This window comes from Lissotriton vulgaris, chromosome 11 (genome assembly GCF_964263255.1).
Source record: "Lissotriton vulgaris chromosome 11, aLisVul1.2, whole genome shotgun sequence".
NCBI lineage: Eukaryota > Metazoa > Chordata > Amphibia > Caudata > Salamandridae > Lissotriton > Lissotriton vulgaris.
The window spans coordinates 513,929,003-513,948,047 of NC_141699.1; the positions used below are offsets into that span (position 1 = coordinate 513,929,003).

The 19,045-nt window shown below is 43.5% G+C and overlaps 1 protein-coding gene across 1 annotated transcript in view; it reads left to right on the forward strand.

Moving 5' to 3' along the window:
• The window catches only part of LOC147683095 (disintegrin and metalloproteinase domain-containing protein 9-like), a 2,555,772-nt gene that overhangs the window by 504,826 nt on the left and 2,031,901 nt on the right, over window positions 1-19,045 (forward strand). Inside the window, exon 5 of the mRNA XM_086942496.1 lies at window positions 10,875-10,940. Within this exon, the coding sequence (XP_086798622.1) occupies window positions 10,875-10,940 (66 nt within the window). The remainder of the gene's footprint in view (window positions 1-10,874; window positions 10,941-19,045) is intronic.

Sequence of the window (19,045 nt, forward strand, 5' to 3'; positions counted from 1 at the left end):
GGGGTAAACAGGCTTACAGTGCTGCGTGCGCTATTGTTAAAGGTTGTTGGCACAAAGGAAAATTTAGACCACTGGTCACTAAAATGCAATCTCTAGGAGATTGTACAGCTCAGCCAGCTGAACTACTAGCATTTAAGATGGCGCTTGAAAATACAGATCGCGAATTCCCCACACTAATAGTGTGCGATTTCATATTACTGCGTTCAGTCTTATAATGAATACTTGCAGAACTGGTTTAAAAACGGTTTCAAAGATGCAAAAGGTGGCACAATCAAGCATAAAATGCTTTGGGAACAAGTAGTTCTTTTACAGAAAGAACTACAAAAGACTCATGTGATACATACACTGAGTCATCAACGTGATGGCGTTCACGTTGCGGGGAACTCATTGGCTGATGAAGCCGCGAAGGCAGCTGTGCAAACGGCTTCCGTAGCTGCTATCACCCGGTCAAAAACAAAAATAGACAGCGATATAATGCAAGCTGTCAGTGCGTCAGTAAAACAGGACAGAAAAACACTCCCAAAAGGCTTTCAAGTAAAGTACTCATACGTAACTGATGTGAATAATGTTCCATTTGCTCGAATCCCTGGAGTGGGGGATAGGGCAATTCCAAACATGGAACACAGGTTAGGACTAATTACAGCGGCACACGAAGGGCTCGCTTCTGCACGTTCTGGTGTTTCCGCCACAGTATCATTATTAAAACAGAGATATTGGTGGCCGCGCATGAGAATACAAACTAAGAAATATGTTCTAGAATGCGAAATATGCCAAAGAATGAAAGTATCAACAGTGAAACGACCTGCGCAGACACCCCTTCTAATCTCGGATAAACCATTAGCATGTGTTTACCTGGACCACTGTGGTCCCTTACAAAGGGGTGGTAGCTATAAATATATCATGCTCGCAGTGGATTCCTGCACAAGATTCATTTGGATGTGGCCCCAGCACTCGGCTGACGCCAGAACTGTTATAAAAGATTTGCGAGTCTTTATCGGCACATACACAATTGGCATGCTACATTCTGACCAGGGTCCTGCTTTTAGCTCTCGAGCTTATAAAGAGGCCATGACCAGCATGGGCATTGCCTTGCGGTACTCTTGTCCCTTCCATCCTGAGGGAAATGGCATTGTGGAAAGAAAAAACCGGGACATAAAGCAATCTATAACGGCGAGGGTATTAGGTTCGGGTGATGGGTGGGTCCAACATTTAACAAGTGTCCAACGTAGTCTTAATAATCTGCCAAGAAATTCTGTGAAAGGTTTTAGTCCGTACGAACTATTGTTCGGTACTAAAATGCATATTCAGGAATTAGATAGTCAGACTTCAGTGGTAGAAAGAAAATGCTTTGATATCAAACATAGTTTGGCTGTTTTACAGGACTTAAATGAAACAAGAAAAGCCCTGAGCAACATAAAGTTAAAACAGCAGCCAACAGCCACTGAAGATAAACCACCTGTCCCAGCAAGGCCTGTCTGGATTCCAAAGATTGGTGATCTGGTCAGAGAGAAGATCGCAGTAAAGAAGGAATTTGGGCCTTCTTACAGAAAAGCAGTACCTGTCTTAGCTGTCAGCGGAACAAGATCAGTTGTACTACCGCCCCTTGCTGGTAAAAAGGAGAACCGAGTTGTATCCATCGACCTGGTAAAACCACAATCATGTGGCCAATAATAAGTAGTAGGCCCAGTGGACTCACAAGAAATAGCAGAATACCAAAATTTGCTACAATCCAAGAGGTTCAAACTGAGAGACTAATCACATTTGATAGACCTGCAGTGAATAAAAAAGGACTATGCAACAATGCCATAGAACTTGTGCCTCTTGAAACCCAAATTGAAACAGTTCGTCAAGAAACACCTGTCTATAACGATGTAGCCTCAGACTATGCTAATGAAAGAAAAAATGAAAAAACAAAGGAGAATTCGGAAGCAATTCCAACAATTGACAGAACTGCATCTGGCTACTTCATCAATTTCGATAACTTTTCTGAAGATCCAAGCGAACCTGAAGAAACGCCAACAACAAAAACTTTAAAAGACAAATTAACTGAACTCTTTAATCAACTCAAAGAAACCTATCTGATTTCACCATGGATTGAATTTTGGATTGTGTTAGGTGTACTTTTCCTCCTTCTTTGGCTCATCATGGTACTTTGTTTGGGAAAATTCATTGAGGGAAAATACAGTACAATGGACACAGCAAGTCAGAACATCAACTTGGTCCTAAAGCCACACAAGTCATCTCACATCGAGAAAAGAGAACTATCATCAGTGAATGTCACAGCGATTCCAATACCCGGCGGGGTAGCTTGGGACAAAACGGATTACAAAATCTATGGCCCGGTGGAACTCTTGAAATATCCACATCAGTTCAAGGTTTCATTAAGTGACTTTGTAAAACCAAGTACATTCTCTGATGATTGGGACTTTGAAAGCATAAATAATATGATGTCAGATTTAGTAATGTCAGCAAAATTTACAGAACATGATTACTTACAGGGTTCGTCGAATTATGAACAAATGTACTGTTACAATCACTTTGGACATCACTATTTACATAAATCTGCTCAAACTAGAAATGTTTTTAAGTATAATTAATGGGAACATTGTGCAACTCCACCTAAAAGCAGTTCGAAAACATTTTATGAGAAATTCCCATTCTTCTCAGGGTTTAACACAAGTGATGCAGAAATGTTTTATTTTAAACTGTTAAATAAGACAGGGATAAAAACAATGTTGACAAATACTAAATTAATTTATTCTGAAACATTATATGAAAAAATGATTACATTTTGGTTTTGAATTCTGGAAAAACAACATTGAAACGAAAACCATCTGGGGTACAAAAAATGGCAATTCCAAGGTTTAGAAGCATTATTTAGAGCCTGCATGATCCCAGAACAAATAATATTTTTGAATGACACCATTCAACAGACTACTTGTCTTGGCCTAGCTAAGATTAAAGACTTAAACAAACGGTCTATTCCAAAGCCAATACCTGATAGTAATGCCACTACAGATGTTGAGATAGACGTATCCAATATTTTACACCAAAATAGAACACATCCTGATTGGAAAAAGTGGTTGATCTGGCCAACAGACACAAATAACTGTCAAGATAGATTCCTGAACAAAATACAGGGGTTCAAAATGACCAGACCAGACCCTAGATACTCCCAGAGACAACATCCAGGGATAGTAACAACATACAGTGTAGGGAAACTATGCCTTGAATGGCTACAAAAATCCACGCTGGCTGAAATTAAGCAACACTTGACTTTACTTAAAGACGGTGCTGACTTGCGTGATTTCATAATGGGACCACGCAAACAGCGTCAAAAACTTTTCATAGCGGCCGGTATATACGCTGCGTACAACGAAGCTTGGAAAGTAACTCAAATTGAGACAGCAGAGAAAATACGAGAAATTGATTGTATTAATTTGGAAAAATCACTTTCTGTTGTGGACAATGGGTTAATGACTCTGTCCTCCAGAATATATTCACTGGACAGTATTGTATCATCTTCTATCGATATAATAGATCAGGACTTACTAATGTTACAACACGGTCAGTCCCAATTACGTTCTATTGTACAGCTTGGCTGGACGTTGCAAAATCTGCGTTCAGGCTACGTGCCATGGCGTTTGATAAACACAATGTCATTATTCTCTATCTTTAACCTTACTGATAAACAAATCGGTTTGGCAAAAAAAGGAGCAGACTATACGATTCTGAGCATTGAAAAACTTGAGAGATTACCATTGACAATGTCAGAAAGACCTGTCATTGAATGGATAATACACAGAATAATTACAATTCCGATAACAACTTTCCAATTTAAATACTGCCAAGAGTATATACCAGCGGGCCAGTATGAAAGGTTGGGTAAAGGGTACATTAAGTCATCATGGAAATTGCCTTCACAACACACATGTTATAGTGAAAATAAACAGAATGTATTTCTTAGTGGTAACAATTGTAAACAATCACTAAGCGGGTATACTTTTGTGCCAAGGTATTAATTTGCATGGGGCCTGTGAGGGGACTTCAAATAACCTTTCATGTCACCGGCACGGCACACCTGCAACACAAATAGAGCCATTCTTTAGACGGCTTTCTAACGGGAGCTATATTCTAATAATGGACCACAGCTGTTATGGGATGGTGCCAGGGAAAGCCTATCTCGTAAGCGTTAGTTCCATGGTCACTTGCTGTATGCAAGTATTGTATCCAAACAGCACTCCAGATACGGGGCGACGATTTGGCCTTCTTTGAATATCTCTTCTATTCAAATTGATACTTTAAGCAGAATGAAGTCTGTTCTTTTACAGACAACGTGCCTTTAACGTCATCAAAAGAAACGTATGATCTTCTGGTTGCAAGGACAGCGGCAGAGATACATACCCTTTTATCAACAAATTGCCTCGTGCATTTTGTAGAAATGCTAAGCCAAATCCTAAATATGTCTGATGCCAGTGGTATCCCACATATATTTAAGACAATTTTTTCGGGACTGTTAACACCCTTCGAAGCAGTTCTGGGTATTTCTCCCAATTTTGTCATTCTGTCTGCCTACCACTACTTTTGGGACTCGTAGCAGGAATTTTATTTTTGACACTTCTGCTCCGATATGGCAAGCCAAGTCGCAGACAAGACTCCAGCAACGATGGAAGAAACAATCCTAGCTATACGTTATCGGGACCGCATAACTAAAGTCCTTGGATTAGCCCGGCTAAGAGATCTGAATATGACCTGGTTTCTTTCATTCAGACCTATCTGGCAAAATTGCATCCTACCTGTGCTTCGATGTATGCTATGCGGAGAAGAATGAGTGTTGGACGTCTGTCATACACTACCATCAGCAGTACCATTGGATATAGATTCTTTGCTAAGTCCTGTAACAGCTCATGCATCGTGTTGTCCCCAGCGGCTACCCATTCTGATGACGGTGATCCAGCGGGTCTAAAGAAATTCAGTGTCATATATAATCTCTACACCAGGATACTCACCATTATTTATAAATCTATCACTAGGCCCATTCTTGCAGCATTTGTATTTTTGACCTACTGAATCATATGACCTAATTATTTAAATCTAACACAATACATTAATTAAGTCACATATAAAGGCAATGGATAAACTAATGGTAACGCAAAGAAATGATCAAGACCAGCTCTCATTTCAAAAATTCATTTTATTAATTTTATTTCAAAAAGAAAGCTTAAACTTTTATTTAGTATTTTTATTTTCAATCATAAAACATTAGAGGCACGAAAGGTCATGGTAATTCAATGAACCAACATCAGCATGAGAAAAGCTCAAACAGTTATTTATTTATTACTCCATAGCCTATTTCCCTAACTTAGCTAAAAGAAGAGACCTGTAAGAAAGCAAAATAATAAAGTCTTACGTGAAAGGGAAAACTGGCAGCGTCTCTGGAGCACAGGATCGATCGAACAGTGCTCTTAGCAAGGGGGCAATTCTTATAGTATTTTCCTATCTAAAACTAACTAAAAGAATACAAATATTCGAGCAAATCTGAATCTCATTGGCTGTTAGATGTCATTCGATGTGGTCATCATCCGTCTCTCACATAGCCAAAGTCACTTTCAAAAGTACTATTGTTCATGAGTTTGACACCGGCAGCTTCCGAAGAAAGTAACATTTAACAAGAGCAAAAGCTTCCTTCGTCCGCTCATGCTTTTCCGTCTTTCCGCTGCAGTCAACAAGTACGGCCTTGACCAAGGAACAAATTGAACCAAATGTCCTAAACTTCCACACAGCCTTTGTTTGCAAGCCTCAATCCAAGAATTAATGTAGAAAGATATATATATATATATATATTTTTCATTCCTGCTTAGCGGTGCAAGGCTCACTCTGGTCAGGCTTTTCTGTCATCCATTTTAGAAGTAGGCCTCAAGCCTTTTGCATGCAATGCAATGAGGGTGTCTTGTATGCAAAGAAACACAAGACAATAATTAATTCAAGAAATAATAATTATTCTGTTACCCACCCTTTCCCACTAAGTTTAACCCATTAGCTATGTTACCTAGTTTTGCATACAAACAAATAAACAAACACATACACATGAGACGACAATACATAAACAAAACCACATTTAAAGAATGCACATGCTATTATTTTCAAAACGGCTGCAGTTAGTAAATAACAAACAAAAGACAAAGTGAATGTATTATTCAGAGCAAAACGACAAACATAACAAGAGCACAAATGATTTAACCCACATGTTCATGATGGTGAATATTAATCTAGGTTGAGTCAGTAAACATATAAATCATGCAACACACATTACTAAAAATAAAAATCACGAGAGTTTCATTTGTCACAAACTTTTTAGAAATAAATCTGAAAGTCCTTTTTCTGGCACATGTACTCTGCTCAAAGTAGAACTATTCTTAAAGAACAGAGTTTCTATTTTTAGGAACTCTACAGACAATATATTACCTCAGCCTCTAGCACATTTACAGTAACTGTATTTATATGTGACGGAATGGTCTCGACCTTCTTTTCTGTATTAAGAGCCATTTCATGTGTAATTTTCGCAAACCGTTCAGCTAATATATATAAGCACGTTTAACTGAATGATTACACTGCTAGAAAAGCGTACAGTACCAATAATCATTTTTGTGTATTTCGCATACACCATTTCAAATGCAAAAAAAATGTATTTTGGGGTGGGTTGGAATACACATGCACCTTTAAATGTTTACTATTGCTTAGTTTTAGTAATGATGGACATTGGATCATGGAGTGGGTATTGTGTTTTTATCTAGGAACCTAAATCAATATTGCTGTTTTATGCCCTTGTACGGCTATAATCAATAATATCCCTATAATGGCATAAGAATCAGATCCATATTTAGTAAATAGCCCTTGCAGTCCAAAGCACGGCAAAGCTACTTCCTTAGATTCCTAGAGAGCACAACGAGTTCTTTCGACACACCAAACCTCCAGCAACCTGGGAAATCCCCATTTGCTTTTGTTTTGATTTGTCATTGAACTCCTGCGAACACTAAAGGAACAGTCAGTTCTCAGTGACATCTTTATTGACGTCTTATGTCCAAACCTTACGTCAAACTCGGCACCTTTCAGGTATAAATATACCAACGTTGCCTTAAGCAAACGCACGGTGGTGGTTTTGGAGCAGAGCAGCTATCTACTTACCCGAGAGCCCAGCTGATGCTAGAGCCCACGGACGCTGCCCCTCCTTCTTGACGCACTGAGAGAGACGCTGTCTTTTCTCCTGCCGAGAAATCCAGCTCCGGTGTTCTCAGCCGCCTTCGCGGGCTGCTGGGATATCGAGTCCTGAAAGAGAGATACCAGACCTCCTGCTTTCTATTACCCAGGTACGGAGCTGACTAAATCTTTAAAGAGAATTCTTGAGTCAGATTCTTGGCAAAACCAACTTAACTTAAACTGCTACTTACTTACTCCTTCCCACGTATTAGGCTTAGGTCAGGTACACCGGGGTAGGCGTATTTAGAAGCACCAGTTGAGAACGATTAGTCAATGTATATATGTATGTATATATTTTATCCATTTTAAAGTATCTTATGGCTAAGAAACCATATCAATGCTTTTACAGTATTATTTCATAATACTCTTTTTACTGTACGCACTTTACTTTACATTAAGTATTGCAATTATGGCAATTCATTTCTCTTGCATGAGAAAGAAGACTGCTCAATAAATTACACCTTTTATTGAAAACGCCCGTCTCTCTTTTCTCTGCACTCTGGTGAAACTAAGTACGCACATTCGACTGAGTGAAATAGTGGTCTATTGTTTTCACATGACTCTAGAGATACACTCTTATTCTTAGGAAGCAAAGTTGTAATGTTATATGGTTGTCGGAAGCTAATCCCTTCTTGTCTATGCAGGGAGGTTAAACTCCTCCTCGTTTATTCGAGAAAGCTTCTAGTAACCTCTGAGCTAGCTGGCAAACCTTAAGTCTAATATAGTCAGTAGAGACCTAGTCGACCTCAGTCCTACGTCTACACTGCTGAATATATTATTCCAATGCGTAGAGCCTATTGGGAATATAGGAAGTACACTACAGTTCTATGGTACTAATCTTCCCAAATGTTACCCCTGTCCTACCCAGAGCTTTGACCCAACTGTCTAATTGTAGAAACTTAAATCTAGAAAACCCAGGACCCAACTGTTCCCGTAGCTCCTCCCAAGACCTCAAGGACTTTCCTGCCAACAATTCTCCCCATCTTGTTATTCCTCCATCCCTCACCGGAATTGCTAGTCTGTCTTTCAGACATAGCGGCAAGCCCGGGGAGTCCCAGATAGGTGCATAGTTTGAGAAATACGGCAGACCTAGTCTTTTCTTTATCTGTAGCCAGGCTTTTGCCTTGGACATAAAGGTTTTTAACTTGACTTTTTAAAGGATTTTTGGTCCCCAAATTTAAACAAATATCCGTCGGTTGGTAATGTAGCACCGACCAGCATGGCTTTAAACATTGCCCCAGCAGATGTATTAGATGGTGATTTTAAAAGGATTCTGGAATGGGACAACTGAAAGGCCCATGCATAGTGTTGTAAATCCGGCAAGGCTAGCCCCCCCTTTTCCCTCCTCCTCCTCAACTTCTTCCATGCCACCCTCGCCGATTTATATTTCCAGATGAAGGAATTTATCTCTCTCTGGCACTTATCCAAAGTTTTACCATCAAAGGCCAGGAGAATGGTGTTAAAAATGAATGTAAATTTAGGAAGAATAGACATCTTTATCAGACTCACTCTGCCTGATATGGTTAATGGAAGATTGGACCAAGATTTTAGCTTTTTTCTACACTCACTGTACACTCTCTCTAAGTTGACTTAGGCGATGCCTCCAACATCTTGAACCACCCGAAAACCCAGATATCGCATTGAGTTGGTCACATCCAGCTGTAATTTGGGGATGTTCCATGCCATGATGTCAGTTTTACTAGCATTTATCTCATACCCCGAGATGCGACCAAAATTTTCAGCCCTCTTAATAACCGCCGGAAATGATTCTCCGGGTCGGATGTTAAAATAAGAATGTCGTCTGCATAGAGTGCAACCCGCCTCTCCCATTCCCCAAATCTGAATGATGGAATATTTTCATCTCCCCTTAAAATTTCTGCAAACGGTTCGATGTACAAATTGAAGAGGAGGGGAGAGAGCAGGCAGCCCTGCCTCATGCCCCTCAAAATTTTAAAGGAGTCTGTCAATTCACCATTAATTAGCAACCTTGCTGATTGGGCATTATACATAAGGGATACGGTCCGACAAAAATTCTCACCGAAGTTAAACTTCTTCAGAACTGCAGCCAAATAGGGCCAGTTGACCCTATCAAATGCTTTAGTCGCGTCTAGGGTGAGTGTAGCCAATGGAAGGAAAAGGTCGAAGCAATATCTATTGCCCCCACCAAATCGTACGTCAGGTCAGATAGCTGGCGCCCGTTGATAAATCCCCTCTGATCCTGATGTACGATTTCCCCTATTACTGAACCCAATCTAGCTGACATAATGGAAGCAAAGATCTTATAATCGCTGTTAAATAATTATATAAAGTTGGGTCCTTTCCTGGTTTGGGGATCAGTACTATGGTCGCCTCGCCCCAAGATCTTGGGGGATCTTGCCCCTTCCGTAAGATTCCATTGAAGAGGGCAGTCAGAGTAGGGGCGATGACATCCCCCAAGGCGCGGTATAGTGAAACCTTGTTTTTTGTTGAAAACAATAATTAAGATGTCAAGATATCAGTTTTTATGAAGCCTTGTTCTTTATTTTAAATAATTACTGGAAAAGGAAATTCATTCTGTACAAAAATATGAACATATTCAAGCAGGCCTAATTATCATGTTACCATGGATAATTACATGAATAAATGTGCATTTATATTTGAAACACATACCTGAATAAAGTAACATATATGATTCAAGAAGGAGGAAACCTACAAGAGAGAATATTTGATGATTGTAATTCTGCCAGGCTTTCATAACTTCAAGATTGCTTTGCAGTGTGAGGATTGGACCTATTCGTTTTTTAGATTAACTAATGAAGGCAATCTCTGCTAAGGCAAATGCATGTTGCTATATTCTTCCTGTATATAGTCTGCTGTCTTTATTACTTCAGTTAGAGCATCAAGCTTTTTTCCATATGTACCCTTTATGAGTTGTTTGTTGTGTACATATTTATAGCTACCTTTATTTCTGTTATTTGCTTGTACAGCCACACATATACAGCATTACAAATAACAAATTAACGGGTTAGCCAGGGTTTTTTGGCTTTACCAATATGTATTGTAAAAATCGTTGCTTTTCAGAAGAACCTGCAATCACCCACTTGTTTGTAATGCTTGCTTTGTGTGCTGTAGCTCTGGTATTATAAACTTTACTGGGCACTCCTGTTGCCTAATTGCAGATTCATGAGTCCAAAGAACATATTTACACCAAACAGTTCATAACTATGGAGAGCATTCTATCAGTCATGCATTCCTTTCTAGTATGTATAGTAAGACCAGGCTGTGACGTCTAAATATGGTACTGCTTTCTTGGAAATGCTAGTTTAGGTTCGAATAATAGAAATGTACCTATTTGTTTGACTGGAAATCTGAGATGACCTTTAACAAATACTGACATTTTTGATCATTGTTTCCTTTTCTTCTATTAATTGAATGATTCATATAGAAAATAAAACACCTATAGGTAATCTGTATTGGCCTTTTACAGGTGATGGTTACATACTTGTCTGACTAATGTAGGAAGTTCGTTGCCACTAACTCCGCAATTCTCTAACCTTCTTAAAGTCAACATGATAAACTTTTTCAGGACATCCATTAATATATCTTTAATAATCAGATCTGTTTGCTTGCATTTTCAGGCAAGAGAATCTCCCTTTCAAGTGGCATATCATATGAAACTTGCGGTGTTTGTCACAAAGGAACTGGTAAGCAAAAAAGATTCTACATTTAAAAAGTTTTGTGCATTGGAAAAGTTTTTTATTTGAGGAGTGCAGAAGGAACTGTGGCTGTGTGTTTGCTCCATTCTTTGTCCGTATTTGATTTGAGGAAACAATATTCAATGAATTTGGGCATCTATTTGGGGGCGTGGCCAGGCCTGTGACCAAGATGGCCGCATGGCACTGAAGCTCCGTAGACCGGTCTCCCTCTAGGGCACGATAGTCCCCTACCAGCGGCTCTCTGTCTATCTTCAGACAGGCAGGTGCTGCCAGGAGGTTGCAGGCACAGTCCAGGTGTGGAATCCTTCCTCGAGGTGGGGGCCCTGGTGAGCCTAATGGAGTGGTGTGTCTGGACTGGGCCTGCTTCGGAGGCCCAACAGCGACAGAGGCCTCAGGCAGCCTGAGGCCAAGGCTGCTGAGCCCCGCCCAATCTCTTGCTTGACTGGACCTTGCTGTCTGCTTTTTGGCATTGGCAGCATCCCCCGGGGGACTCGTCTACTTGTCCCGTGGCCTCCGGTGTTGCCTCATTGTTTCAGCCCTGCGTCACAGCGGGGGGCATCCGGAGGCCAGCTGAGCTGCGGGCCTGGGATGAGCTGTTCCGCTCTGACCCTGGGGCCTGGAGTCAGCGGTGGCTGGATTGCTGCCCCCTGATGGGACTCAGGCCCGGATCCTGTGCCCTTGATGGTCCTGTGAGAGCAGCGGGTGGTGGGGGTGGGGAGTGTGAGGCAACGAGGTCTAACATCTCTGAAACTGCGATGCTGGTGCCTCGCCCAGCCCTGTTTACTGCCGGTACCCGTCCCCCCCTCTATCGGCCTCTTTACATATTTTCGCGGGTGCTGACCTGTGGCCCCCCCATGCTTGCTTCCTATGTGTACTGACCCCTGCGACTGCTTTCTTCGGGCCCCCACGGTGCCTTGGCCAGGACTGAATTAATGACTGCCCACCTCTACTAATTGCGGGGGTGTTGGATGTTCGTGACAGTGGCCTTTGTATCCTGACTCCCTGTTGGGGTATTGCTGTGCTTGGGCTCCCTGTCTCTAGTGTGGGACCACAACTTGGTTTGCTTACCCACAGTGTTGGTACTTGCCCCCCATTGTGCCTCTCCCTCTGCTCCTGTGACATGGGTCGAACAGACCCAAAACGGTGCAAGCATCCTTTTGAGCACACTGGGGATAATGAGGAGGCTGCGACCCCACTTAGAATGGTGGAGGTGGTGAGAGGCCCCCCTGGATCTAGCCTAGCCTGCTAGCATTGAGGCCTTGATGTCTGAAATCCAGGTGGGCTTTACGTTCATGGATACTAGATTCAATGCCCTATCAAGCAGATTGGATTGCATGGCCGATCGCCTAGACCACCTGCAGACCAGGATTGAGGGATCTGAGGAGGATGTTTCAACGCTGGAAAATAAAGTCGCCACCATAAATAAGCATGTGGATAAACTTGAACGCCAAATAAAGACTATTGCCCTGAAGAATGAAGATTTGGAGGCTAGCTCACACCGCAATAATCAACGCATTGTTGTGTTACGGAGTCCACGGCCACAGGTAAAATTGACGACTTCGTGGAGCAGCTACTAGTGAATCTGTTTGGCTGTGAAGCCTTTTTCACTGCCTTCATGGTGGAACGCACACATAGATCTTTGGGGTCCCGGCCGCCGCACGGAGTAACACTGTGCCCCATAATTGCCAGACTACTCAATTTCAGGGACAGAGACACAGCCCTACGTCTGGCACAGGAGCGGGGCCAGGTCCAGTACCAGGGTTCTTTAATCTCTCTATACCCTGACTTCACCTTGATTGTCCAGGAGGCACGCTGTAAATACGCCAAGGCCTCCCTCAGAGAACTGAGCCTACGCAATGGTTGGTAAGCTATACCCAGTGCGCATTTGTGTGGATGTGCATGGAAGGTCTTTTATATTTGACTCCGCCCCCCTGCAATGGCGGTGCTCACCTGGTAACGAACCGGCATGCTGCTCCTGAAGGACGATACTGGCGATTTTCTTCTGGCGGCATAGCGATACAGCGCATTGAAGAACGCATTGAAGTTCGATAGGGCGAGGGCCCTGAGGTTCGAGACGTCTCCCGCGCTCGATGTGGTTTTTGCAGCGCCCGAGGCAACAGGGGAGGTCGGTGCGCACGCAACCTGTGGGACAGAGCCCTTCAGAGCTTTACTGTGCATCGTGGCTCAGGCTTTCCTCCCCTCTGCGGCTGCTATCATCCTAGCAGCAGGAAGAATCGCGAGGCATGTTTTTTTTTTTTTTGCTGACACATAGGAGATAAAACCGAAGTAAAGGAGACAGGAAAGGAGGTGAGAAGGTTGTGGGAGGACGCTTGCGAGTAAGAAAGAGGGGGAAAAAACGTTTTTGGAAAATCCCTGCGAAGTTAATAACAATCTGATGGTAATCTAGTACCAGATTCAAGTGGAAAGAGAGATTACAGGGGTGCCGCTCTGAAACCTGCTTTGCTGTTTTTGCTGCACGACCTCTTCCATCACTGGCCTTGCCCCTCCTCCCCCCGACCTTCATTACTGCCTCATGGCGCCCGCTCCACGGGTGCCGCCCTGATACCTGCTTTGCTGCTTTTGCTGCCGTACTTCTGCTCCTGATTGCAAGGAGACTTGGGGGCATTTCTACTTCACCTTTCACGGCCCCCGCTTCGCAGGCGCCGTTCATAGTACTCCTGGGCATTTTCCAAACAGCGTCGAGGGACTGCGAGGCCCAGCAGGCCACTGGACGCTCACCTGCCGCCTCTTACCTCACTGGCCACGCCCCCCTTGGAGGGCTATAAATACACAATCACAATAACGCGTCGTGGGACACGCGCGGGCTGAGCCCGGGCAAAGGGCTGGCCCTCTGGAGGCCTGAGGAGGGACGGGACGGGCCCACCAGGACGGGCCCACCCTCTTGGTTGCCCCTTATTTAGACAATATTTTGTGGTAATGCTGCCTTTGTTCTTAAGTTTACTGAGGATAACATCGCTTTTAATTTCTTTATAAGTCTTCGCCCGCCATGACTTGTAAGGGGGCTAATACAAACAGTGCAGCTGGCATAGGGCAAATTTTTCCCTGGTTAGTTGACTTAAACATTCGATGCAAAACTAACTACGCCCCAGTGGAGTCACCCAAACCTGCTAGAAGTCTTAGTATACTACCAGAAATTGACAGATCCATGGAACCCCGTCATTATCCAATAAATCCAGCATCAAAAACATTCAAAATATTGCACCTCCTCAGGCTAAAACCGCTAAAAGGAAATGCAGCGGCGATAAACATTGCGGAAACCCATCAAAACTTCAAAAGCTATGCTTAAGCCCCACATCTCTAATCACTAATCCCCCAAAGGCTCCTGAGGTTATTGAGAACCCAGACGGCATAGCATTTCCTACCCATTTGGATTTATTATCCCTAATTGAACAACTTGTCAGGTCTATTATAGCACCGCTAATAACAAAAATCAATACACTAGGGGATAGGCTGACTGGTATTGAAGAATCCATTATGTCCAACTTGCTAGTCAATAAATGCACTGTAATATCTAAGTGTCCCAAGGTATCCACCACACCCACAGCGCCCAAACCAATCAAACAGGACAAAAGGGTCCAAACACAACCATTATTTTCTAGTGGCACAAATGAACCCAAAATCTCTTCTAAAGACGTTACTCCCCAGCCCACCGTCCCTAGAGCAGGGTATAATAATGCCACCTCTATACAGCTACCACCGGAGGCCGCCCCATATGTGTGTGTTCTCGCGGGAGTACCGGGTCTTACACCTGGGAAGACTGAGAGACAATGTGACCTATTGAACAAAGTCAAATTTTGGCTGGGAAAAAATAGACCCCTGCCACCTAATTTAAATGGAGCAATAATAAGTGTAAGAAGGGTGGGTTGGTTGGGTTTCCTTCCCAAAGACATCATTGGTGACCTGATACTTGTTAGATTTAGGAGTAGAAACATTGTCTCTTACTTGCAAACCTGGCCGCCTCAAGATGGAGACGGCCCAATATCCGTTTGGGATTTACATGACTTTTATCCTAGAACGTCACCCATCCTCCCACTTAGAACAAAGCCAGTTCAGAACTTGTTAATAGGCAGAGGAGCCTTTGTACCGCGTGGTAGAAATTTTCCTACTTTTCCCCAACATGAATCATTGTATAACAGCACAAGGTATTGACTGCCCTACTAATTGTTGTTTGTTTTTAATGGTTAAACTGTTAAAGTTGAATTCGGTGTTATTGAATGAATGTATGTTTTAATCATGTATGTTTTTAACTGTACGCTTTTATGATTTGAAAACAAAATCGAATAAAGCTATATTGATTGATTGATTGATATATTTGACAATCCTGCTGACACTCTAGCCAAGGAATGGAACAAACCTGGTGGATCTCTGCGGCTCTCTCTTCGCAGACTGTGGCCAGCTTGGAACTGTCCACGAGGGAAGGAACAATCCTTTTGCCTTCTGCTATGTTGGGTGGTGCTGCTGCCACCTTTCTCCCTACGCCTCGTCTGCCACGGCCTGCTGCGCACATAAACACTGAGCCTCAGGACTCACTGTGGTGGGGCCTCTCTTGGGGGACTGCCACACATGAGATTAGTCTCTATGTTGTGATATTCTGCCTTGTACTTGTTATTATCACACTGCAAATGAAGACAGGTTGTCGGGCGTTGTTCGCACTCATGGTTTTCTTCCTTGTTGTGTGGTATGTTCTCTTTCTTGATCTATCTTGAGATGTCACCTGGCTGTTTATTGCCCGTGATGGAGGGTGGGAATGGGTGTTCTGGGAGTTTTTCTATGTTTGAACTTTTTGCACCACACAACGAGATTTACAGCCAAGATGCAAAATACATGCCCTACATGACTTTACCAGTCCATGCTCACAGGTTCCTCAGTGACTAGCGGTCTTGAGATCCCTTTCATGATTGTAAATTAAATTGTTGTAAATTGTTGTGTCTTGTAAAGCGCACTGCTACCCGGAGGCCTCGTAGCGCTATAGACCGCTGGGGAACCCGTCCTGGCTTTCCCTGTGAGATAGTCCCTCCTGGGGGTCTCCAAGGTGAAACCAGGCATCCCCGGCGTTTGTGTGGGGCCGTTGTGGAGATGAGGCAAGCTAATGCCCAGAGTTGCCGAGTGTGCTCCCTGGTCGGAGTAGGCACCGATGCGAGAATTATCAGTCCGCTGATCCTGGTCCAAGACCCTGCCGCGTCAGGAATCGAACCCTGGTCCCGGGCCGTTCTCTGCACTCGGGTCTGCCGCCTCTAACCAGTGAGCCACACCTCTCCTGATGTGGAACATACAGGACATAAATAACCCCCAGAAAGGCAAGCAGCCCTACAATATCTGGTCAGGCACGGGATCAAAAATCGCATTCCTTCAGGAAACCCATCTGTCCCCAATTTCTCTTCTGACCTATGCCACAACCTGGGGCCCTCATAGGTACTTTCCCTTCTACAGCATGTATTCTCGGGGGATGTGCATCTTAATACATCACTCGGTCCCCTTTTTCTTCCATAGACTGCTTCTCTGAGGCAGATGGAAGGTATGTGCCTGATACATGTCACCTAGAAAACCGCTCCATCCTGCTACTCACCATATATGCCCCCAACATAGACTCTCTGCATTTCTTCCTTACTCTGGCTTGATTCCTCGATAGGCTGGACATGGCCTAGATAGTGGTTGGGAGTGATTTCAACTTATGTATTGACCTGGCACTGGACTCAAAATTCATCTTGCCCAAGTACTAAGCTGCGCGACACGCAGATTTTGAGTGAAATGTGTGCGTCTGATTTCCTCTGAGATGTGTGGCGCCATCGCTTGCAGACTCTCCTGCTACTCCTCCTACTCTGCACCCCTCAGTATTTTGGTGTGCCTCAATTCCTGACTTCTTTCGCTTCCTACACTCCAGTCGCTGGTAGAGTTGCCATGTCTACACTGCAGGCTGTCGGACCATGCACCCGTTTGCATATCCCTGTGCCTCCTGTTCCGGGCATTGTGTCGAAACAATGGCATTTCCCCACTTCAGCCCTCACCAACCTGGTGTTTCAGGATGAACTGTATACTTCCATCATAGATTACTTTGCTCTGAATGCGGGGTCTGTTTCTTCCCAGGCCACCTAATGGGAGGCCTTTAAGGCATACATTAGGGGAATAGCAATAGCTAAACAGAGCGGGATATTACGCGACATTCATCGCTCCTTAGAGCGAGTGGAGTCCACTTTAAGCCACTTGGATTCTGCTTCCTCAGGCTCTCCTGATGCGGATGTTATGCACCAACGAGTAGTGGCAATGGAGGAGTTCTGTGAACTTGCTCAGGCCGGTCGATATGGCGAGGAAGAGCACTGGGGCCGCACACTAGTCCGCCTCCTCTGGCCACAGAAGCGGAATGAGTATATTTTAGAGCATATACTCAAGGACCACACCCACGCTTCCGACAACGACATGATTTTAGAAGAACTGCTGCGCTACTGCACTCAACTCTACGCCTCCCACAACACTGGGGTGGGGGCTGAGATGACAGAATATTTGTCGGCGGTGGCCATGGTTGAATAACCTCTCCGCAGCAGCAATTCCTCAGTGAACCGTTCTTGGCAGAGGAAATAACCGCTGCCATATACGCTATGGATGGGTCCAAAGCCTTGGGTTCAGATAGGCTCATGGGCCTATTTTACAAAATATACAAGCATCTCTTAGCCTCTCATTTGTTGGAACCCTATGTAGTCTCTAGATGCTGAAAGGCGATTATAGTCCTGCTACAGAAAACCCGACAACGACTCACTGAGATGCCAATCATAAAGATCGCTTTCTTTATTGAACTTTGATATTTAGGATCCTTGCTAAGGTGATTACAACTCGGCTGTCTCCCCTTCTGGAAAAAATCATCTCCCATTTCCAATTGGGTTTTGTTCCGCATCAGACCACATCTATACATATGCGAACACTCTTTTTGGTGTTAAACCACATCTCTCTGGATGTCCTCGCACCTGTGGCCTTCCTCGATGCGGAAAAGCCCTTTGATTCCCTTGTGTGGCCTTTTTTGTATGCTACTCTCCAAAAACTGTGCCTCTCTCACAGATTTACGTCTCTAATATGACTTCTATATTCTCAGCCTATTGCAATTATTCGTGCTAACGGTTCCCTATCTTCCCCCTTTACGCTGGTGAGGGGCAGTTGACAAGGGTTCTATTCCAGGGTATACTGATAAATAGTCATAAGCACTGAATAGTCCCCCCCCCCCCTTGCGCGGGCAAACCAGAGCATATATAAAACTACACACATATATAAGTATATAAGACAGCCAGGGTTTGTGGAGGTAGTTCACCTCTGCACTTTGGAAAAAGAAAAGAACAAAGGAGGCAGCCGCGCTGTTTGTCAAACATCAGGCATTCGTGAACACGAGGCCGAGCATTTTTGGGATGAAATGGGATTGCAATACCACAGGCACAACATGGAATGCAAGTAAGGATGAGCAATTATTTTCTCATTTTTATTGACTGAGACATCAATTTTAGATTATTCCAACTGTATTGGACACAAGAAAGCACCTTCGAACACAATTACAAAGCATTATGGATGTTGCAGTCCGGCTACGGATATAACTATGATCGAAGCATTATAAACTTGGACATTGTTTTGAAAGAGCTGCACTATGCAAGATACGTTTTTGAAAGTACTTTTGCAAAGAAGCTCTGACTGCAAGCTGTATTTAATACCAAAGACATTATTGCAAAGATTTTACTGAGTGTTGGTACATTGTGTCCTCCCTTGCTGTTTACTATTCTAGCATATTTAAGTTGAGAATAGCAGATGCTGTGTGTTGCATATGATTAAGACCTTTTGTGGTTGAAACGCATTATGCTGTACTACCTGGCTTGCCTGCTATGAATAGAAATAATTTCACCTGTTTTTCAAATGGAGGGCTTTTGTTGTGCTGCAAGTTTGGCACGATTTTATGTTGTGACCACTCCTGTCTTGTCTACATCCTCCCAGTTCAAGGATAAACGTGACATACAGTCGGCCTGTACATTGCGCCAGCACGAAATAAATTCCACATCGAAATTGTACTCCTGTAGTCTTGAGGCAAGCCCAGCCAGCCTGGC